General features: G+C 40.3%; 1 protein-coding gene across 2 annotated transcripts in view; it reads right to left on the bottom strand.

The window, feature by feature from the left end:
• Window positions 1–1274: 1274 nt before the first annotated feature.
• Window positions 1275–23799, bottom strand: part of CCDC198 (coiled-coil domain containing 198) — a 29321-nt gene continuing 6796 nt past the window's right edge. Inside the window, exons 3-6 of one of the 2 annotated variants that reach the window (XM_060167070.1) lie at window positions 9393–9479; window positions 8150–8251; window positions 7212–7371; window positions 1275–1504 (exon numbers count right to left, since the gene is read on the bottom strand). In XM_060167070.1, the coding sequence (XP_060023053.1) occupies window positions 1275–1504; window positions 7212–7371; window positions 8150–8251; window positions 9393–9479 (579 nt within the window). The remainder of the gene's footprint in view (window positions 1505–7211; window positions 7372–8149; window positions 8252–9392; window positions 9480–23799) is intronic. The other variant, XM_060167074.1, reaches the window with a different exon arrangement.

The raw sequence follows: 23799 nt of genomic DNA, 5'->3' as shown, positions 1-23799 counted from the left end.
ATATATATATATATATGCACACACATATATATAACTGAATCATTGTGCTGTACAAATTTTATACAAAAGAAGTTCTTAAAATTGCCTAAAAATCTACTTTGGGGGCCCCTATAGATAGCACAAGGGATTCTTGTGATTGAACTTCTCTGTATCTGATTGTGGGGTTGCTCACATGAATCTACGCACGTGACAAAACTACACAGAACTAAATACACACACAAACGAGTACATGTAACTGGTAAAATCTGAATAAAGTAGATTGCTTGAAGGGTAAAAAAAATTTTAATTTTGTAAATATAATCACTTTTGGACTGAACATTTCTAAGTTTCCTTTTAAAGAGTTCTAAGATCTACACCATAATCTAAGGGATCTTCATTTAATTTTGAGTTTCAACTCACAGTGATGTTCCACACTTGACATTATTTTACCTTTTTCCTATAGCCTCTCTGTTATGAGGTAACAAGTTTCTAACTCACAGGAAAGTGACTTAAGTGAGCTTACTGTCTACTGTACCATCACTGTGACTTTTCTTTAAAAAGTCATTTTTATTTCTATCAAATTTACTCTCTCATCTATTTGTTTTATAAGAAATAATTTGCTTTTAAAACAGTGGGGTGCCATGTCTCAGAGATGGACCCCAATAGACCACACTTTGGAATTGATGCCTTGTGTAGCCCCTTTTTCATTACCTGTGACCTGGCCTATGACTTGTAGTAACCAACCGAGTGTGTGTTGTGGGGCAGTGATTTGGGACCCGTTCCATGAATTAGACTTAAGAGGATGGGCAGCTTTTCCTCCTCTGGGAACGTTTGCTTTGGGGAACCCTGGGCTGACATAAAAGCAAATTCACTACCCTGCAGGAGAGAGCACTTGGGGAATCCACATGAGGAGGCTCTGGGATGATACAGAGAGGGGGCGAGGTCCAGCTGTCTCAGTGTCCTGGTCGAGCCTCCAGAGGACTCCAGCTGCCATCTGGCTTCAACAGCATGAAAAACTTCAAAAGACACCAGCAGAAGAACCACCCAACTGAGCCCAGCAACCCACAGAAAAGTTGGACAATAAGTGGCTGTTATTTAAGCCCCTAAGTTTTGAGGCAGTTAGTTATGTAGTATAATTAACAATATATCTCACTTGTTTAATCTTAGGATTTCAAAATGAAAAGAAAGTGAATTGGTGTCCTCAAAATAGTTCATATACTACCTTGGAGAATTTTTAAACGAAAGTAAGCTTTCAATGCACTCAGTATCTAGGTTAGTGAATAGTATTATTATTCTCAATCAAAAAACTCGTCAGAAAGTGGAATTCTCTCTGTCCTGGTCCTCACCAGTGCTCGTGGTTTCTTCTCGTCTTTCCCCAACTCATCTGAGTCAGAGCTGGAACTGTCCCAGAGAAGCTGTCCACGAGCCTCTCGTTCACGGAACCATGTTTCCAATTTGCCAATTTTCTGGGGACAATAGTCATTACTTGCTTGATGTTCCAGAAATTCTGCATTCTGTGTATTTTCTACAAAGAATTAGAAGTTCATTTAATTTATTTTTTCCCCTGACAATGATGTATTTTTTAAGTGCTTAGGTTTTTAGGAACACAAAATAATCTACTTGGTGTTCTTTAAAAAATATATATATATATATATAAACACACACACACATATATAAAGGATTTCAATTGGTGTTTCTGTAAGCATTAAAAATGCTTTCCTTGCTATTTGAAAAACTTCTTAATCTTCTGAAAGTCACAAGAATGGCACAGTACACACTTGTATACCCTAACTCATCAACAACATTTTGTCACAGTATTGTTTTATACATATATGTACACACACACACACACTTTGCTTCAGCTGAACCATTTGAGAATTAGTTTCAGAGTCACTTCCTCCCAAAATACATCACCACAAGTCTCGTAAGAACAAGGGCAATTTTCCTATGTAACCACAATACAATTATTACACTTAAGATATATGACATTGAGACAACATTGTTTTCTAATATACGTTCTGTATTCAGATATCCATGGTTGTCCCAGTAATACCCTTTATAACGGCTTTTTGTTTGTCTGTTTGTGTTTTATTTTTTAGATCCAGGATCCAATCTAGGAACATGTGTTGCATTTTATTTTCTTGTCTCTTAGTCTCCTTTAATTCAAGAACACTCTCCTATCTTTTTCTTCTTTCTTCTCTTCTCCTTCCTTCCTTCCTTCCTTCCTTCCTTCCTTCCTTCCTTCCTTCCTTCCTTCCTTCCTTCTCTCCCTCTCTTCTTCGCCTTCCCCTCCCCTCCCCTCCCCTCCTCTCCTATCCCCCTTCCATCTCCCCCTTCTTCTTCTCCTTCGTCTCTCTTTCTCTCCCCCTCCCCAACTCTCTCATTGGCTCTTTTCCTCCTCCACCTTCATTATCTTCTTTTTTTCCTAACACTGACATTTTAAAGCATCCAGGTCAATTGTTTGGTAGAATGGCCCTAAATTCAGGCTTCTCTGATTGTTTCCTTGTGATTAAATTAAGGTTAAGTGGTTTTGGCAAGAATATTGCACAGGTGATGTTGCCTGGAGCTACTTATTGAACATCTACTACATGCTAGGCACATACTATACACTTTTCTTAACCTTCACATCAGCTCTGCCTTTCATAGCAGAATCACCTATGGAGATTTTCAGAGACACAGATGCCAGATCTACAGAACTAGGGAGCTCAAAGGGTCAGGCACTTATTTTACCTTCTTTTTTTTTTTGGAAGAGATTTAATTTATTTTTTGGTGTGGGATTTTGTGCATGTATGTCTTTACTTTAGCTTTTTATTTAAGTAGTACTCAGTGCCCTTTTAGAATGCACTTCAGAACAACAGGCTTTATGCAAGGAAGGTAGCTTTTAAGAAAACAAAATCTTAACGATCCTTTTCAAGCTTGGAAAATCATCCTAGGTCAAAGTCCAGACTTTCCCCTCAGTCTGGCGGAATCAGCTGTAACTTTATGGATGCTGTTTTCATGATTGTTGTTTATCAAATCTTAAGGCATATTTTATTTAAGCCCTTGATATCTGAAGTTGCATATGGTTACAAAAGAATATCAAGCATTTCAACGTGAGGATTCATGCCTTGTGACTCGCGAGTTCCCTTTCTGCCTCACTGAGGGGCTACCCTGCTCTCCCCTTGAATGTTACTGTACTTACTAGCATTGTCTATTTACACAGCCCCGACAGAAAACTATAGTTAATTTATCCTGCAGCCCTAATCTGTCTCCTGAGCTCTGATACATTTTTTGTACAACTGGACACCTCCTCTTTGATGTCTCCTGACAGTATGTCAGCTCCATCTTCTTTTTCTGTCTTAAACCTGCCTCTTCTCCCAGTTACCCTAGTCCAGCGCTTGGTTGTGACTTTGTTCCATCATCTGCCTAGTTCTTCAGGAGAAACCCAAGAATCCTCCTGGCCACCTCACTCTCTCCACGTACCCATGTGTAATTCATCACCAGGTTCTGCCAATTCTCTCTCCTAAATATCTTATATCTGGCTCCTTCTCTCTCTCCTCTGTGTCACCCTTCTCTGCTGGTCCAGACACTACCTCTCTCTTGCACTACTGCTATGTACTTCTCACCTGTCTCCCTGCATCCTCTTGCATTCCTCTCCCATCCATGCTCCACAGTTCAGACAGAGTAATATTTAAAATATAAACCCAATAGTTCACTTACTTGCCCTTTCAGTGGCTTCCCATTGATCTTAAGATAGAGTTCAAAGTCTTTATTTGATTTATGAGACCCTGTGTGCCCTGGGCCCTGACTGTGCTTCCAGCGCCATCTCCAATCATTCTCTATCTCAATGTCTCTTCTCCATCTGGTGTCTGGAATCTGTCAGGCTCCTTCCCACTCAAGGGCTTTTGCACACTTATCAATCACAGTTTAGGATGTCCCAGGACTCTGTTCCTTATGCTCACGTGCTCACCTGCTCCCTTCATGCAGCTACTTCCTGTCTCAACTTAAATATCACTTCCTTACAGAAACTGTCCAACTGCTCAGATTATTAGGTCTCTCAGTTATACTCTCATTGGACCTTCCTTTGTTCATTGTGTGTGCTATTGTGTAAGAACCACATCTACTCAGTTCAGTATCTGTTGAAAGAGTAAATAAGTAAAGGAATGAACAAGTGAGCCATCAGAGAATTTTGGCAGGTGGGAGGTATTGGTAACTGGGACCTGGGAAGGGCTTCATTCATTGGGGCCAGGGCGTGTCAATCATCTCTGCTCTACACATGAGCCCAGAACTATTAGAAGCATCACTCAGATTGAGAACAGGGATTTTCTGCAGACTAGAGGCAGGAGCTTTGAAACAGGAAGAGACCATTTGTTAATGGTGGGAACTAATGTAATATTAGCAATAGCTTGACTCTCACTACACTCTTGGTGTTACGATATTTCAACTCTAAATTTAGTATGTGAGGCAAAAGTCACGTGTTCAGTTTTATCCTTGAAAATGCCTTAAGTCACTCACAAAGCACTATATACAAAGTTTTGTATACTAAGCACTAAAGTCTGAGAACTTCTGAGCTAGATGTCTTATTACTTGTTACATTTTGATAAATCTCTGTTTGATTCTTTATGGTTGCTAGACTTAAAGAAAAAAGAAAAAAAGAAAAACACAACCTTTAAAACCTAAATGTGTTTTGGGTGAGCAGAGTAGAGGAAAGTGTATCCTACTTCAAAATTAATTTGGGGAGAGAGGAAAGAAACAGAGGCCAGTGCGGGAAAAATAGGGAGTGATTTTAGGTAGTACAAGGATCATACCAACCATTGAAAATGTTTGATGGTTATGTATTTTATAATATGTGTTTTAGAAAAATGTATTACCACTATATCGAACCCATAATGTCACAGTTAATTCACAGACAAGGCTAAATTATAAAAATAAAACAAAGCAAGATACCTTAAAGGAAAATACTAAGTAAATAATAGTACAAGTGGCCAGATAAGACCAGAGTTGTGAAGGTGACATTCAAATGATGTATGTGGAGTGACACTTCCCCTGAAGCAGGTAGTTATTTTCACTATAAGACATCAGTTCCATATTTCTTCAGTTTTGTCCCTATCCATATGATACTTTACATTTTATATGTGCTTTTACACACATCATTTGAATTTTATGTAAACTCTACATGGTAGGCACAATGCTTTATTCCCATTTTATAGATGTGGAAACTGAGGTTCAAAGAGGCTAGACAACTGGAAGTTAGCTATAATCTCTCTGTAGAATAAAGCTATATGAACAAATATATAGCTAATATTTATTGAGCGGCTGCTCTTAGCGGTACTATTCGGGCTTCTATTATTCTAATTCTATTCTAATAGTGGTACTATTGAGCGGCTATGTACCAGGCACTGTTCTAGGAACAAGAAAAGATACTAGCTCCCATGGAGCTTACAATTAGTGAATGTACCATCAGGGCTCAAATAAAGGACTTTGATTCCAAGTCCAGTGCTTTTTTTACTCGCTAGACTCATATGGCTTCTGGAAAGTGTAGGAGCCACATTAACATGTTAAAACTCATAGAATTGTATACCTAAGAGAGCAACGTTCACTTTATGTAAGTTATATATTATCATGTATTACACAGATATATGTAATTTACTATGTAACTATCTATAAAATATATGTAAAGCATGTGTGATTTCATTTTAAAGAGGCAGCAAGAAACAAAGACTGATTTTTATCTCACAAGAGAGCTGAAACTCTCATCCTACCTTCCAAAAGAGGGAACAAAAATGGACAAATAGAGCCTTAAATAAGAGGAGCTGGGTACAGAGGAACCTTAATTACCAGAACCCGACTAGCAGAATGCTCATGGAAGTCTATGATCTTAGCGACGCTTCATTTTTAGGAGAAAGCAAAGTGAACTGCTTTTAGAAGACAAAGAAGGAGATCAAAGATGCTACTTGGGAATATGTAAAAAGGACCCATTGCTTGAGTATATGCCTACAGAGTGGTGAGGTCTATAAGGCTTTGCAGTGGGAAGCCTTCTCTTGAGAGAGAAATTGGAGGAGTCATAACCTCTACATTTGCTGACTTTCCCAAGGTTGTCCTGGACCCAGCTCTGAGTCGCTGGAGTCCTGATGAGGCTATATGAGGGGATGGGTGGGAGTGCACCCTTTGGAATCAGAAAGACCCGGCCTTGAATCCTGGCTCTGTCACATGGGGGCTAATAGTAACTCCTGTCTTATAGGTGTGAAGCTTAAACGCGATAATTCATGTTAAGGGTGGACCACGGTGCCTGGCTTAGAGTAAGCACTCGAGACCTTAGCTGGAACTAAATGAAACAGCTTTAAAAAGTATCAGGAGAGCAGAGGAGAAGCCCCTCTCCAGGTGCCTCAGTCTCCCCTGGCCTCTCCAGATCTGGAGCATCTTCCAAATGTTGGGGGTTTTTTTTGGCCTGATCTCAAGCAATGACTCTAAGTGTCTAATTTTAACTGAGGCACCTTTCTTGGTGGTTTTGCCAATATTTTTTAAATGGTAAAAGTTGTTTTTCTATGTGACTACACAGCATATTTCATTCTGGGACGTGGGACTATAGGTTAAATAGATGTTCCAAGTAGATTTTTCATTTATTCAGCCTTTTCTTATTTAATTAACTTATTGATTAAGCATCTCATTCCTCTGAGCAGGGGCAGTGTCTCTTTCAGCTGGTAACTTTACATCTTAGAAGCTCAAGACCTCCAGAGACATGGCCAGCATTTCTGTAGATCTCTAAGTGGTCAGTCTTGCTAATGGGGGATTGGCCCACAGAGCAGTAAGCTCTGTATGTGAACAATACCATGCATTTGCAGTGGCGGGTTTGCTCTGGGGGAGTACAGACAGGGAAAACTTAATGGGACGCTAATTGATGGGGCAACACAACACAGAGTTTATGAGCAAAATGTCTGTTGGAAATCACAGAGCCATCTGAGGCCCCTGAGCAACCTGGCCTGACTGCAGTGTGTGGGCTGGGAGTGATCATAGCAGGAGATGAAGCCAGGAAGGTAGGCAGAGGCTAGATCCTGAAGGCTTAGAGTATCAGGGCAAGGAGTTATACCTTGTCCTCAGGCTCAAGGAGACTCACTGAAGGATTTTTTTTTTTTCCAGCAGGAGAGTGATATGGTCAGATTTGCATTTCACCTTCCCCACTTCACATCAGAAGTTTATCTGATGAAGTTTTTAAAATGCTTGAAATATTTTACTAAAAAAATTGTGTGCCTCACCTGGACTTCTGTTCAAGGTTTCATCAGGCAACAAGGTTAGAAAGTCACCGTCGTCATTTCTTGGGATGCTTTGAAGGATTTTCTTGACTTTATGGTCCCTCTCTTTCTGCTTATTAGTTCTTGCCTCCTTGTGAAGACTTGTCTTCAGTTCCACTTGGGCCTGAAATTGATCAGCTATAAACAGTTAGTATTCTCCCCTCAAGCTACTTTCACCAGAGTAGGTCAACAGATCAGCTACTTTGCAAATTGTGTGCTTATCTGTAGACATCTGTGGTCCCCTAAATAGAACACGGTTCTCTTTTTTCCTCTTAGAAGGTATGGAAACTTTCTTCATGTGCAGGTTTGTTAGGAGAAAGGGGAGCATGCCTATAATCTCAAAACAGTGAGGACCTTTGTAAAACCATTTCACCATAGGCTAGCTGATATATTTGGAATTGCAGAAGACAGGGACTTCAGGCTTATTCACTAGACTGAGGAATTTGGGTTATGACATTTACAGGAGACATTACTGTAAAGGGGTTTGTTATAAGAGATCTTGCTTATAAAATGATTCTATGGCTTAAATTATAGAGAGATGCCTAGGTATCAAAACACAGACCAATTCACCACCCTCTTCCTTTTTACTAAACCAAGAAAAATTAACCTCATTTTCCTGCTGGAGCCAGAATGTCATAGAAGCAACAGTTAAAAAAAGGGAGACTTGAGACATGGATACATCCTTGAGAGGATGGAAAACAGAGGAAAGACTCAAGAGAGTTGGTAGCAGAAGGGATCTTCCTGCTTCTTCTCAATCCCAGTAGTTGAAACTTCGGCTCCAATGACTAAATTTAAAATGCTAGGTAAAGACTAGAGATGAATGCTTAACTATATTCATGTGCCAGGGCAGTGATTATGTAGAGTACATTTGGTAAATATGACCCTCTTCTTCTCATGTTTACCTCTTGTCTTTTACGGTTCATTTCCAGCATTTGCATCTTATGTAAATATTGTCTTTTCCCAGAAGGATACATTAGAGTTTGCATCTTCTTTTCCAGTTCCTGCTATGAAAGATACGCACTCGTTAGCGTGGGGTAATTAGTTACTGACTCTGCAATCACAACTTGAAATCCTTTTTGGAACAGAGTGAGATCTTAATCATCAGCCATAATCCATAGAGATCTCTTGTGTCGTCAGAGGTGGACCGTTGCAGCTTCCCGACCAGTTCTTAGTGAAGCTATCAGTGAATGAAGTGGCAATTTGCCATGTGTATCATATCATTTTTAAGGTTCCTGTAGAGTTTTGCAAACCTTGAATGGAAATATGTTTCCATATCTCATTTTGACAAGACATCACTTTCCATGTCAACAGCTGCTTTAACTATCTTCCCAGAAATGTGTTCTTGTTTGATGAGACCTGCTTCTCTCTCCCTGCTTCTTCTGTCATTGAGTAATTGTCTGGCTATGAAACTAGACGGGGGCCAACCTATTTCTGTAGGGTTTACTCCCATATTCCACTATAAGCCCTGGTACACTGCTGTTTAGGAAGGATTTAAAATTGATTATTTGTGACTTGGGTGATCTTCCCTGGTGTATCATAAACTCCAGTGAGACAATGTGAACAGTTAATGAGGGCAGCCAGGGGTGAATATACCCTCATTCATCACTTGCTGTGGCCAGGAAGGGGAAGGGACATGTAGCCAAATGTGTTCAGTGATCCCCTGTTCTGTTTCCCTGTGGACATGAACTGTGGTGGCTATGTGAGCCTCAGGGAGGGGTCCATCTCTATGGGCACTGTCAGTATCACAAACATGGCCTTGGGGATCTAAAAGTACCTGGACATCTTTTATCAACTCAGTCATCTGTGGATGGCAGCATCTAGATGACTCTGAAATGAATCAGGGGAGGAAAGTGTTCACAAATTTGAACACTTCTAGAATCACCAATTTCCAAGTAAAATTCCTCTCTCTCATCTACATCTCCCTGTTTTCACCAGGCAGCAGAGAAGGGCTCAGAGTTCATCTGAGAGGCAAGAGTAATCACCAGTTGGAAGCAGGCCCAGAAGAGAATGGATAGCTTTGGAAAGTTCTAGCTCTGAATGAATTAATAGCTCTCTTTGCCTTTGAGGTCTTCTGTGTGGGGAGTACAGGAAAAGGATGGCCAGCCCCCCAGTTCCGCACCCCCTCCAGGTTTTGCTGCTGCTCACCTTGGCTTTGTGAGCCCTCCCAGCTTCTTCCTGGCTCAGGAGCCTTTCAGAAGTAATTACTTGTGGCAGGTCAATGGGTTCAAGCTTCTGGAAGTCCAACATTTAGAGTATTCAGCATTCCTCATGCCATGAGATGATGAAACATAAAAGCCAGATATTAAACTATCTTAACACTCTGCACGTATTCATGAGAGCACACAGGGAAGGCAGTTTCTATAGGATTACAGCTGTATCTGTGTGAAAGGCTTTTTGACCTATCTGGGTTCTTCAGTGTTCTCTTGCACTGTTGCCAGTGACTCATTGATCTAAGTATTGGTCAGAGAGTTAAAGGATTAAGAATCATTTTCTGTCTGCATTGAGGGACTATGTCCACAGTTATCAAGCAACAAGTGTCTTAGAATATTAGAGATGAAAGAGGCGCCAGGAAGCTCCTTTACTTTATTTATCCCTTAACCACCCAGCTAAACTATTCTGGTCCTTAGGGAAGTAACCTATTTTAAGCTCTCCAGAGAAGCTCCCTCAGCCTCCTCAGTAATAATCACTGGTGCTTATGAGGCATATTGACAATGAAAATGCACTGTGCTAACAAATCTTAGACATGGATTTTTCCAGCAGGGCCTTGGCTTTATCGGGGAGGTGATGCTGAAGTTTCAAGCGGACACTGAGACTAGGCAGCAGTTGATGAACTAGTGATTTGCCGCCAGCTCTACCTGTCTTAGATGACTTAATTTGGAGCACTAGGAAGTGACTGAGCAGGCTTGGGAGACAAGGGCTGGTCTCTTCACATTGACATGCAATCAGGGATCTGAATTTATTTGTTCACTCAGTGATAACTTATTGAATGACTGCTACCGGCCAGGCATTGGGTTGCAATGCTCAACAAAAATGGGCATGGTCCCTCTTGGGGCTTACGATCTATGGGGAAACAAGTACACTTTTGCTTGTGTGATTATTTGATGAATAATTACAAACTGCGATTGGGGCTTTGAAGAAAAAGTCTGCAGGGTAGGACTATGACAAGATATAACTGGAGGACTCCACCTTGGGAATGAGGGGTTTTATGAATTGGATTATGTTCCCCCCAAATTCATATGTTGAAGCCCTAAACCACCTCCCCCCTGTACCTCAGAGTGCGACCTTATTGGGAAATAGGGTCCTTGCAGATATAATTAGTTAAGATGAGGTCATACTGGAATAGGGTGGACCCTCAATCCAATATGTCTGGTATCGTTATAAAAAGGAGAAGTTTGGATGCAGACATGCACACAGAGAGAATACCACGTGAAGATAAAGGCAGCAATTGGGGCGATGCTTTCACATGTCCAGGAATGCCAAAGATTGTCAACAAACCACCAGAAGCTAAGAGACAGGCATGGGACAGATTCTTCCACGTAGCCCCCAGAAGGAACCACCCCTGCCAACACCTTGATTTTGGACTTGTAGCTTCTAGAACTGTGAGACAATACATTTCTATTGTTTTAAGCCACACAGTTGTTATACTCTGTTACCACAGCCCTAGAAAACTAATTCAAGGGACAGAGGGGTCAGGAGGCAGTCCAAGAAAGTTTCCTGAGGAAGTAATTTTTTAGCAGCAGTTGGAAGGTTGGGAGTTTTCAGGGGATTGAGGAGTTCCAGGCAGAGGGAATCACATGGGCAATAGCCCCAAGGCAGGAGAGAGCATGATCTCTGGAAGGAACTGTAAGAAGTCAGTTGGCTGCAGTTGAGAGTGAGAGGAAGAGTGGCTCACATGGGACTGGAGAGGTAGGCAGGGGCCAGGTCATGAAGGGCCTGGTGGGGCATCATGAAGACGTTGTCTTCTTAAGAGGAGCAGGCAGCCATTGACACATGTTAAGCTGAGTAGGGACATGCTACATTTGCTTAAAAAAATGATCACTCGAGCTGCAGTGTGGGAACTATACTGAAGAACAGCAATTATGGATGTGGGTGAGCACTTAGGAAGACAAAGATGATGGGCTCATGGGGGGGAAATTGATGGGCTCTACAAATGTTTAGAACAGACCAAGCAAGATTCGTGATTGTTATTGAAGGAGAGTGACATGTCCAAATGACACCCAGATACAAAGGATGGATAGTGCTGTCATTTGCTGAGATGGGGAATCCTGGAAGAGGGCCACGTTTGGGTGGAATATAGAGGGGAGGTCTGTGCTGAAGATGCATGCTTGTGAATCATCCTTGGGTAGAGAATAACTGAAACCATAGGATGAATGAGGTCCAGAGTGAGGAGAGCAGAATCAAGGATGCCCCAGCACTGAGAGTTGGTGGATGGGGATGGGCTGGCCAAGGAGATGGAGGAATGATTGCTTCAGAAGCGGGAGGAAAACCAGGAGGACACCATGCCACAGAAACCAGTGTCAGCACCACACCCACCTTAGTCCAGCACTACAAGCAAATCCTAATATATTTTGAAAGTATTTTCCATTGTAGTCTGATTGGTTGCCTTATCAAGGGGTAGGCCTGGAAGCCAGTTTGTTCTTCAAGGTGACCAGAGTGAAAAGAGAGGGAGAGACCATGGAAAATGGTGGCCGAGCATCCAGCACTCATAAGGGGGAGCATGACTGGGGCCTCCTGCTCCTTCCCTGTAGAACAATTTCCTGGTCCCTGGGCTGGGCCTGAGCTGTTCTAGGGAGAACAGCCAGCAGCCCTTTCTGGTAGAGCAGCCCAAAGCTGAGCTGGCAAGGAAGGAAAGGAAGGCAAAGGATGTGGAGACGGGAAGGAGAGACAAAGCGGGAAGAACTCATCTCTGTGTTAGATGTGCCAGGCCATTTGCATTTGTGGAAGGAAGTGGTTCTTTGTCCCGGTCTCACCTCAGGTGAGGAAGTGAGGGATTTTTTTTTAACATAATAACTTAGCAATGAGGTAATGAGAGGTAATTAATACTAGCTAGAAAGAGGTTTGTTTGTTGTCCTGTCTCTCAACTCTGCAGAACCTAAAGATGCAGGGTAAATGACACCTGCTGGCACAGGAAGCAGCCACTGATCAAGTCAGAACCCTGAAGGAATGGAGAAGAAAAGGAAGGGGGAGGGAGACCAAGGGGAAGGAATATGCAGGAACCTATGGGAGGAAGACTCAGCAATGACTGAGGGGGATTTCGGGGTGAGGAGAGAAGAAGGAAGTGCTTGTGCCGTCCCCTGGACTTGGTTCAAGATTTGGTTCTTTCTGGTGATTAGGCCCATATGCCTTTGCAGCCACTGCCGTCCATCATGCCACGCTCACAATATGCCATTCAATCCCCACATGAACCCTGTGTATAATTATGGTGATTATCTGTTTCATGGGTTAATGAGTTGTACAAGTTTGCAGAGCTAGAAAGTGCTGATTCTGGGATTCAAACTCAGGTCTGTCCACTTCCAAATCCCATGTTCCTTTCTCCATACTTGTTTCTAAACCTGGTTTATTGTTAGAATCTCCTGGAATTAAAAAAAAAAAATCCTAGGCTATTCATTGGGGATTGAGATTCAATAGGTCTGGGATATGTCCCAGCAGGAGGGAATATATACATATATATAAAATACAGGGTTGTTTGGCCTGAGGTGATCCAGCACTGGAAGCTACAGCCTCTTTCTTGAGGCTAATGGTGGACTCCAGGAGGGGTCATGCCAAGGAGTACCTCCCAGAACTTCTGCTGCCAGTGTCCTTGTCCCTGCAGTGAGCCACAGCCAGCCCGCACCTCTGCAGGAGACCCTCCAACACTAGCAGCCGCATGACTGACAGGATCTTGGTGCTCCAGCTGGCTGTCAGGCCTGAGCCTCTGAGGTGGGAGAGCCAAGTTCAGGACACTGGACCACCAGAGACCTCCTGGCTCCACGTAATGTCAATCAGTGAGAGCTATCCTAGAGAACTATCTCAGTCTCAACGCTAAGACCCAGCTCCACTCAATGACCAGCAAGCTACAGTGTTGGACACCCCATGCCAAACAACTAGCAAGACAGGAACACAACCCACCCATTAGCAGAGAGGCTGCCTAAAATCATAATAAGTTCACAGACAACCCAAAACACACCACTAGTCGTGGTCCTGCCCACCAGAAAGACGAAATCCAGCCTCATCCATCAGAAAAAAGGCATCAGTCTACCAGGAAGCCTACACAAGCCACTGAACCAACCTTACCCACTGGGGGCAGACACCAATAACAACAGGATTAAGAACCTGCAGCCTGCAAAAAGGAGATCCCAAACACAGTTCGTTAAGCAAAATGAGAAGACGGAGAAACACGCAGCAGATGAAGGAGCAAGGTAAAAACCCACCAGACCAAACAAATGAAGGAGAAATAGGCAGTCTACCTGAAAAAGAATTCAGAGTAATGATAGTAATGATGATCCAAAATCTTGGAAATAGAATGGAGAAAATACAAGAAACATTTAACAAGGACCTAGAAGAACTAAAGAGCAAACAAACAATGATGAACAACACAATAAATGAAATTTAAAATTCTCTAGAAGGAATCAATAGCAGAATAACTGAGGCAGAAAAACGGGTAAGTGACCTGGAAGATAAACTAGTGGAAATAACTACCGCAGAGCAGAATAAAGAAAAAAGAATGAAAAGAGTTGAGGACAGTCACAGAGACCTCTGGGACAACATTTGAATTATAGGGGTCCCAGAAGAAGAAGAGAAAAAGAAAGGGACTGAGAAAATATTTGAAGAGATTATAGTTGAAAACTTACCTAATATGGGAAAAGAAGTGGTCAATCAAGTCCAGGAAGCACAGAGAGTCCCATACAGGATAGATCCAAGGAGAAACATGCCCACACACATATTAAGCAAACTTTCACAAATTAAATACAAAGAAAAAATATTAAAAGCAGCAAGGGAAAAGCAACAAATAACATACAAGGAAATCCCCATAAGGTTAACAGCTGATCTTTCAGCAGAAACTCTGCAAGCCAGGAGGGAGTGGCAGGATATATTTAGAGTGATGAAAGGGAAAAACCTACAACCAAGATTACTCTACCCAGCAAGGATCTCATTCAGATTCAATGGAGAAATTAAAACCGTACAGACAAGCAAAAGCTAAGAGAATTCTGCACCACCAAACCAGCTTTACAACAATCCTAAAGGAACTTCTCTAGGCAGGAAGCACAAGGGAAGAAAAAGACCCACAAAAACAAACCCAAAACAATTAAGAAAATGGTAATAGGAACATACATATTGATAATAACCTTGAATGTAAATGATTAAATGCCCCAACCAAAAGACACAGACTGGCTGAATGTATACAAAAACCAGATCCATATATATGCTGTCTACAAGAGACCCACTTCAGACCTAGGGACACATACAGACTGAAAGTGAGGGGATGGAAAAAGTTATTCCATGCAAATGGAAACCAAAAGAAAGCTGGAGTAGCAATTCTCATATCAGACAAAATAGACTTTAAAATAAAGACTATTACAAGAGACAAGGACACTACATAATGATCAAGGGATCAATCCAAGAAGAAAATAAATCAATTGTAAATATTTATGTACCCAACATAGGAGCACCTCAATACATAAGGCAAATGCTAACAGCCATAAAAGGGGAAATCGACAGTAACACAATCATAGTAGGGGATTTTTAACACCCCACTTACACCAATGGACAGATCATCCAAAATGAAAATAAATAAGGAAACACAAGCTTTAAATGATACATTAAACAAGATGGACTTAATTGATATTTATAGGACATTCCATCCAAAAACAACAGAATACACTTTCTTCTCAAGTACTCATGGAACATTCTCCAGGATCGATCATATCTTGGGTCACAAATCAAGGCTTGGTAAAGTTAAGAAAATTGACATCATATCAAGGATCTTTTCCGACCACAATGCTATGAGACTACATATCAATTATAGAAAAAAACTGTAAAAAACGGGCTTCCCTGGTGGCACAGTGGTTGAGAATCTGCCTACCAATGAAGGGGACGTGGGTTCAAGCACTGATCGGGGAAAACCCCACATGCTGTGGCACAACTAAGACGGTGCACCACAACTACTGAGCCTGTGCTCTAGAGCCTTCGAGCCACAACTACTGAAGCCCACACACCTAGAACCCATGCTCCACAACAAGAGAAGCCATCACAATGAGAAGCCCATGCACCGCAACAAACAGTAGTGCCCGCCCACCGCAACTAGAGAAAAGTCCACGTGCAGCAATGAAGACCCAATGCTGCCAGAAATAAATAACTTACGTAATTTTAAAAAAAACTGTAAAAAATACAAACACATGGAGGCTAAAAATATGCTACTAAATAACCAAGAGATGACTGAAGAAATCAAAGGGGAAATCAAAAAATACCTAGAAACAAATGACAATGAAAACATGACAACTCAAAACCTATGAGATTCAGCAAAAGAAGTTCTACGAGGGAAGTTTATAGCAATACAGTCCTACCTCTAGAAACAAGAATAATCTCAAATAAACAACCTAAACTTACACTTAAAGCAATTAGAGAAGGAAAAACAAAACAACCCCAAAATTAGCAGAAGGAAAGAAATCATAAAGATCAGATCAGAAATAAATGAAAAAGAAATGAAGGAAACAATAGCAAAGATCAATAAAACTAAAAGCTGGTTCTTGGAGAAGATAAAATTGATAAACCATTAGCAAGACTCATAAGGGAAAAAAGGGAGAAGACTCAAATCAACAGAATTAGAAATGAGAAAGAAGTAACAACTGACACTGCAGAAATACAAAAGATCATGAGAGATTACTACAAGCAACTCTATGCCAATAAAATGGACAACCTGGAAGAAATGGACAAATTCTTAGAAAGGCACAACCTTCCGAGACTGAACCAGGAAGAAATAGAAAATATAAACACACCAATCACAAGCACTGAAATTGAAACTGTGATTAAAAATCTTCCAACAAACAAAAGTCCAGGACAAGATGGCTTCACAGGTGAATTTTATCAAACATTTAGAGAAGAGCTAACACCTATCCTCTCAAACTCTTCCAAAATATAGCAGAGGGAGGAACATTCCCAAACTCATTCTATGAGGCCACCATCACCCTAATACCAAAATCAAACAAATGTGTCACAAAAAAAAGAAAACTACAGGCCAATATCACTGATGAACATAGATGCAAAAATCCTCAACAAAATACTAGGAAACAGAATCCAACAGCATGTTAAAAGGATACACCATGACCAAGTGAAGTTTACCCCAGAAATGCAAGGATTCTTCAATATACAGAAATTAATCAATGTGATACACCAGATTAACAAATTGAAGGAGAAAAACCCTATGAATGATCGTCTCAATAGATGCAGAAAAAGCTTTTGACAAAATTCAACACCCATTTATGATAAAAACCCTCCAGAAAGTAGGCATAGAGCGAACCTACCTCAACATTATAAAGGCCATATATGACAAACCCACAGCCAACATCATCCTCAATGGTGAAAAATGGAAACCATTTCCACTAAGATCAGGAAGAAGGCAAGGTTGCCCACTCTCACCACTACTATTCAACACAGTTTTGGAAGTTTTAGGCACAGCAATCAAAGAAGAAAAAGAAATAAAAGGAATCCAAATCAGAAAAGAATAAGTAAGGCTGTCACTGTTTGCAGATGACATGATACTATACATAGAGAATCCTAAAGATGTTACCAGAAAACTACTAGAGCTAATCAATGAATTTGGTAGAGTTGCAGAATACAAAATTAATGCACAGAAATCTCTGGCATTCCTATATACTAATGATAAAAAATCTGAAAGAGAAATTAAGGAAACACTCCCATTTACCATTGCAACAAAAAGAATAAAATACCTAGGAATAAAGCTACCTAAGGAGACAAAAGACCTGTATGCAGAAAACTATAAGACACTGATGAAAGAAATTAAAGATGATATTAAACAAATGGAGAGATATGCCATGTTCTTGGATTGGAAGAATCAACATTGTGAAAATGACTCTACTACCCAAAGCAATCTACAGATTCAATGCAATCCCTATCAAACTACCACTGGCATTTTTCACAGAACTAGAACAAAAAATTTTAAAATTTGTATGGAAACACAAAAGACCCCGAATAGCCAAAGCAATCTTGAGAAAGATAAACAGAGCTGGAGGAATCAGGCTCCCTGACTTCAGACTATACTACAAAGCTATAGTAATCAAGACAGTATGGTACTGGCACAAAAGCAGAAATATAGATCAATGGAACAGGATAGAAAGCCCAGAGATAAACCCATGCACATTATGGTCACCTTATCTTTGATAAAGGAAGCAAGGATATACGATGGGGAAAAGACAGCCTCTTCAGTAAGTGGTGCAGGGAAAACTGGACAGCTACATGTAAAAGAATGAGATTAGAACATTCCCTAACACCATACATAAAAATAAACTCAAAATGGATTTAAGACCTAAATGTAAGGCCAGACACTATAAAACTCTCAGAGGAAAACATAGATAGAACACCCTATGACATAAATCACAGCAAGATCCTTTTTGACCCACCTCCTAGAGAAATGGAAATAAAAACAAACATAAACAAATGGGACCTAATGAAACTTCAAAGCTTTTGCACAGCAAAGGAAACCATAAACAAGACCAAAAGACAAACCTCAGAATGGGAGAAAATATTTGCAAATGAAGCAGTGGACAAAGAATTAATCTCCAAAATATACAAGCAACTCATGGAGCTCAATATCAAAAACACAAGTAACCCAATCCAAAAATGGGCAGAAGACCTAAACAGACATTTCTCTAAAGAAAATATACAGATTGCCAACAAACGCATGAAAGGATGCTCAACATGACTAATCATTAGGGAAATGTAAATCAAAGCTACAATGAGGTATCACCTCACACCAGTCAGAATGGCCAGCATCAAAAAATCTACAAACAATAAATGTTGGAGAGGGTGTGAAGAAAGGGGAACCATCTTGCGCTGTTGGTGGGAATGTAAATTGATACAGCCACTATGGAGAACAGTATTGAAGTTCCTTAAAAAACTACAAATAGAACTACCATATGACCCAGCAATCCCACTACTGGGCATATACCCTGAGAAAACCATAATTCAAAAAGAGTCATGTACCAAAATGTTCATTGCAGCTCTATTTACAATAGCCAGGACATGGAAGCAACCTCAGTGTCCATCAACAGATGAATGGATAAAGAAGATGTGGCACATATATACAATGGAATATTACTCAGCCATAAAAAGTAACGCAACTGATTTATTTGTAGTGAGTTGGATGGACCTAGAGACTGTCATACAGAGTGAATTAAGTCAGAAAGAGAAAAATACTGTATGCTAACACATATATACGGAATCTAAAAAAAAAAAGAATATGGTCAGAAGTACCTAGGGGTAAGACGGGAATAAAGATGCAGACCTACTAGAGAATGGACTGGAGGATACAGGGGTTGGGAATAGTAAGCTGGGACAAAGTGAGAGAGTGGCATGGACATATATACACTACCAAACGTAAAATAGCTAGCTAGTGGGAAGCAGCCACATAGCACAGGGAGATTAGCTCGGTGCTTTGTGACCACCTAGAGGGGTGGGATAGGGAGAGGGTAAGGAGGGAGGTGCAAGAGGGAAGAGATATGCGGACATATGTATATGTATAACTGATTCACTTTGTTATAAAGCAGAAACTAACACACCATTGTAAAGCAATTATACTCCAATAAAGATGTTAAAACATATACACATGTATGTATTTATATGTATTATATATCTTTATATGTATTATAAATATATATATTTACATGTATATATTTGATTAATACAATTTATTTTTTAGAGAGATTTAGGTTCACAGCAGAATTGAGCAGAAAGTACAGAGTTCTCATACCCCCATCTCCGTACACGCACAACCTCCCTACTATCAACATCCCTCACTAGAGCGCTACATTCGTTACAATCATTGAGCCTACATTGATGCATCATTATTGCTCAAAGTCCATAGTTTACATTAAGGCTTACTCTTGATGTTATACATTCCCTGCGTTTGGACAAATGTATAATGACATATACCCACCATTGTAGCATCATATAGACAGTTTCACAGTCCCCCAAACCCTCTGTGCTCTGCCTACTCATTTTTCTCTCCCCACAAACACCTGACAACCACTAATATTTTTACTGTCTACACAGTTTTACGTTTTCCAGAATGTCATCAAGTTGGAATCATATACTATGTAGTCTTTTCAGATTGGTTTCTTTCACTTAGCAATATGCATTTGTGTTTCCTCCATGTGTTTTCATGGCTTGATAGCTCAATTCTTTTTATTGCTGAGTAATATTCCATTGTCTGGATATGCCACAGTTTATTTATCCATTCACCTACTAAAGGACATATTGGTTGCTTCCAAGTTTTGGCATTATGAATAAAGCTGCTGTAAATATTCGTGTGTAGATTTTTGTGTGGATATGAGTTTTCAGTTCATTTGGGTAGATAACCAAGAAAAGTGATTGCTAGATTGTCTGGTAAGAATATGTGTAGTTTTGTAAGAAACTGCCAAACTGTCTTCTAAAGTGCCTGTACTACTTTACCTTCCTACCAGCAATGTATGAGAGTTTCTGATGTTCCACATCCATGTCAGCATTTGGTGTTGTCAGTGCTCTGGACTTTGGCCATTCTCATAGGTGTGTAGTAGTATTTCATTGTTGTTTTAATTGCAATTCCCTAATGACATATGATGTTGAATATCTTTTCATATGGTTACTTGCCATCTGTATATCTTCTTCTCCTCGTATTCTCTTGACATTGTCTATCACAGAACAGAAGTTCTTAATTTTAATGGAGTCGAGCTTATCAGTTGTTTCTTTGGAATATGTATTTTTCAAAACTCTCCAGAGGATTCTGAAGATTTCCTAGGGTGGTGTCCACTGGCCTCCAGACTCCCTCCACTCAGTAAAGGAGCTACATCAAAATAGACCAGGGAGGATTTGTTTGTGGAGCATTATTGAAAAATTGAGTCTGAAGAAGCCTGCTATTTAAATATTTTCAGCTATTTAAAATAGTCTATCCATAAGTTCTAGAGCCAGCTTTTTCTTTGAAAGTATGAATATATATGATTCTATTCTCAGCCTCATTTTCAGTTCTGATAATGGTTAAGTAGTAAGTATCTTTAAGTACTCTCTCCAGGCAATGACTTTCATTTCTGGCCTTTGATGAGAACCTAAAGAATGCCATTCCTCCACAAACGGCACTAGATGGCAGTAGCTAACATTGCAAATAGGATCCCCTGGTTAAATCGTCTGCACTTGCCCTGAGAAGCACTGCAGAAAAAAGTGTTGGAAAATTGGCATCTCCAAACAAACCAGTCAAATGAAATTGCCTCAGAATTCTGGGTTCATATCAATGTTTCTTTTCCCTGCCAGGGAAGCAAGATGCCTCACTTCATCATCTTCGGAGAGAATACAATGGGAGGAATTACTGGAGAATTGGTAGAAGGATGCCTGTTTTTATTTCATGGTATAAAAAATGATTATTTGTCTAAAGATTTCTGGATTATTTGGCTTCTCAAAGAAAACAAATGGTCAGGATAATCAGTTGGTGTGTCAGCTAGGAGATTCAGGAAAGGAGATTAAATCAAGCGTAAGGCACAGAGCCTGGTGACAACCACTAACCTGAGATGGTTGGTTATGTTTACTAACAGGAAGAGAAAGGTGGGTAGGAGCAATTCGAAGAACTGTAAAGTTTGTTTGGTATCATGACTTAAGAATATGTCTTTTAAGTTTCTGGGAAGAAGGTAAAGGTGTCCAAGACAGATTGGAGCAAGAAACTATAAGGCCAAGGCATTGCAGTGAGTTCACATTTCAGTAACATTCTTTGATTCGAATAACCAGCAACGAAAAATAAAACATAAACCAAATAAGATGTGGTCAGGCTTTAATACAAGAAAAATATCTCTCTGGATCAGAAAATGGAACAGAAAACTTGGGGGAAGCTGATTCATAAGGCATTTAGGGCTCCTGATGGCTGTGAGTTATTACTGTAGGCTAAAGGAGACCTCAAAAATGCTCCATATAAGAAGGGAAAGTAGAGGCAGGCTCACAGGGGCCTGAGTTTAAACTCGGGGGCTGAGTTGTTCTCACCTCTTTCCCCAGTCCAAGAGCTGCATCAAAACGTAAGCCGGAAGATTTGTTTTACAGGCATTATCAAAAAGTTGAATAAGAAGCTAAGACTTTATAACAATCAACTTAAAAGCTTAGGTAAATGGATAATTTTCTGGGAAATATAAGTTAACATAATTGCATCGGGAAGAAATAAGATACCTATAAGATATCTAAATCAACTAAGAACCATTCTTTTACTAATTAAGTAAGCAGGAAAATTTCTCTTTCCCCAAAATTCCAGGTGGTCAAAGATGGTTTCACAGGCCTGTTTTATTAGATTTTTAAGGAACAGATAAGGACTATGCTAAATCAAATGTTTTAGAGAACAGAAAAAATGAAAAGGTAATCAACTCCTTTTATAAAACTAGTATGACCTTGAGAAAAAAAACTGGAAAAAGACAGCATAGGGAAATTATAGAACAACTCCACTTATGAAAATATCAGTAGGTACAAAAATCCTAAGCATATAAAATTCAGAAGTGTATTTATATATGTATCTTATGACCCAGTAGGATTTATATCAGGAATGCAAGCATGGTTCACATCATAAAATCTATTAGTGTGATATATTAGGTCAACCGGTTAAAAAGAAAATCCATAAGATCATTTTAATAGATTATTTACTAGATGGAGGGAAAACATCAATAAAATTTAACACTCAGTCCTGGGAAAAACTCTTAGCCTACCAGGAATAAGAGAAATGAGAGAAATGCCCATAATTTAGTAAACAGCATTGTGACAGATATCTTCCATTTGTTTCTCCAGATCCACTTATCACATTTCTCTACCCTGTTCTCTGCCTATAACGAGTAAGCAGTTTCTCCTGCCTTCTGGCTTCCTATTGGGTTCAACTGCTAAAGAGTCCTGGTAGGAAATCTGAGAGGAGAAAGAGAATGAGGTCAGGATATTTCTTCTTCTATCTCCTCCATGCAAGGCATGTTGGGTTGGCTGTGTCCCACTGTTTTCCTCAGAGCAGCTCCCTCTACCTCACTCTTCCCTTCCAGGTTCTAGAAGTCCCTTGGCCTAGATATAGCTACTTCTTACTGCCGCTAGTGGTTATTGCAATACCCCCTCTGGTTCCCTTCATCCAAACCTCGGTACAATTACCTGTAAAGAAAACTCCCCTGAATTGTCCTAATTCGAATGTACCATCTGTTTCCTTTTGGGACTCTGACGAGCATCTGTCAAAATCCTATTGCGAATGTATTTCGCTTTAGAACCAGTCCCGTTAATGTCACAGATAAGGCAAGGATGTCCATTATTACTGCTTGTGTTCAAAATTGCAAGGGAAGTTTTAGTCAATGCAGAAGTCAAGAAAACCAGTACAAGGAACAATTGGGAAGAAAGAGAAGAAATTATTTCTGTTTACAGAAGATATTGTCTACATAGAAAGTCAGGAAGAATCTATAGACAATTAGAATTACCAAGGTATTTCAATCAAGTTGTAGAACACAAAATTTAATACACAAAAATTATTAGCTTTCTTTTTTTTTCTTTTTTCTTTTTGGCTGTGTTGGGTCTTTGTTGCTGTGCGCAGCCTTTCTCCAGTTGTGGCGAGTGGGGGCTACTCTTCGTTGAGGTGTGCAGGCTTCTTATTGTGGTGGCTTCTCTTGTTGTGAAGCACAGGCTCTAGGCATACGGGCTTCAGTAGTTGTGACACGTGGGTTCAGTAGTTATGGCTCGCAGGCTCTAGAGCGCAGGCTCAGTAGTTGCGGCGCACAGGCTTAGTTGCTCCGCGGCACGTGAGATCTTCCCAGACCAGGGATCGAACCCGTGTCCCCTGCATTGGCAGGCGATTCTTAACCACAGTGCCACCAGGGAAGTCCCCACAAAAATTATTAGCTTTCTTATTCACCAATAATGACCATTTAGAAAATTAAATAGGAAAAATACCTCATTCATTGTAGGATGTAAAAACGAAATGAGATATTTTGATGGCCAGTTGTATGTGTCAACTTGGCTAGGCTACAGTGTCCAGTTATTCAAGCACTAACCTAGGTGTTGCTGTGAAATTCTTTTGTAGATGTGATTAAAGCCAATAATCAGTTGACTTTAAGAGAGATTATTTTAGATAATCTGGGTGGGCATGATTCAATCAATTGAAAGGCCTTAAGAGCAAAGCTGAGGTTTTCCAGAAGAAGAGGAAATTCTTCTTGTGGACAGCAGCTTCACCTCATGCCCTACAGTTCCAGTCTGCCCTTCCTGACGGCCTGTCCTATGATTTCAAACTTGCCTTGCCAGTCCACCTCCACTGTCATGTAACCAATTCCTTGCAATGTCTCTTAATATATGTCTCCTTCTATAGGTTCTGTTTCTC

This window comes from Lagenorhynchus albirostris, chromosome 1 (assembly GCF_949774975.1).
Source record: "Lagenorhynchus albirostris chromosome 1, mLagAlb1.1, whole genome shotgun sequence".
Lineage (NCBI taxonomy): Eukaryota > Metazoa > Chordata > Mammalia > Artiodactyla > Delphinidae > Lagenorhynchus > Lagenorhynchus albirostris.
This window is presented reverse-complemented; position numbering and strand designations above follow the sequence as displayed.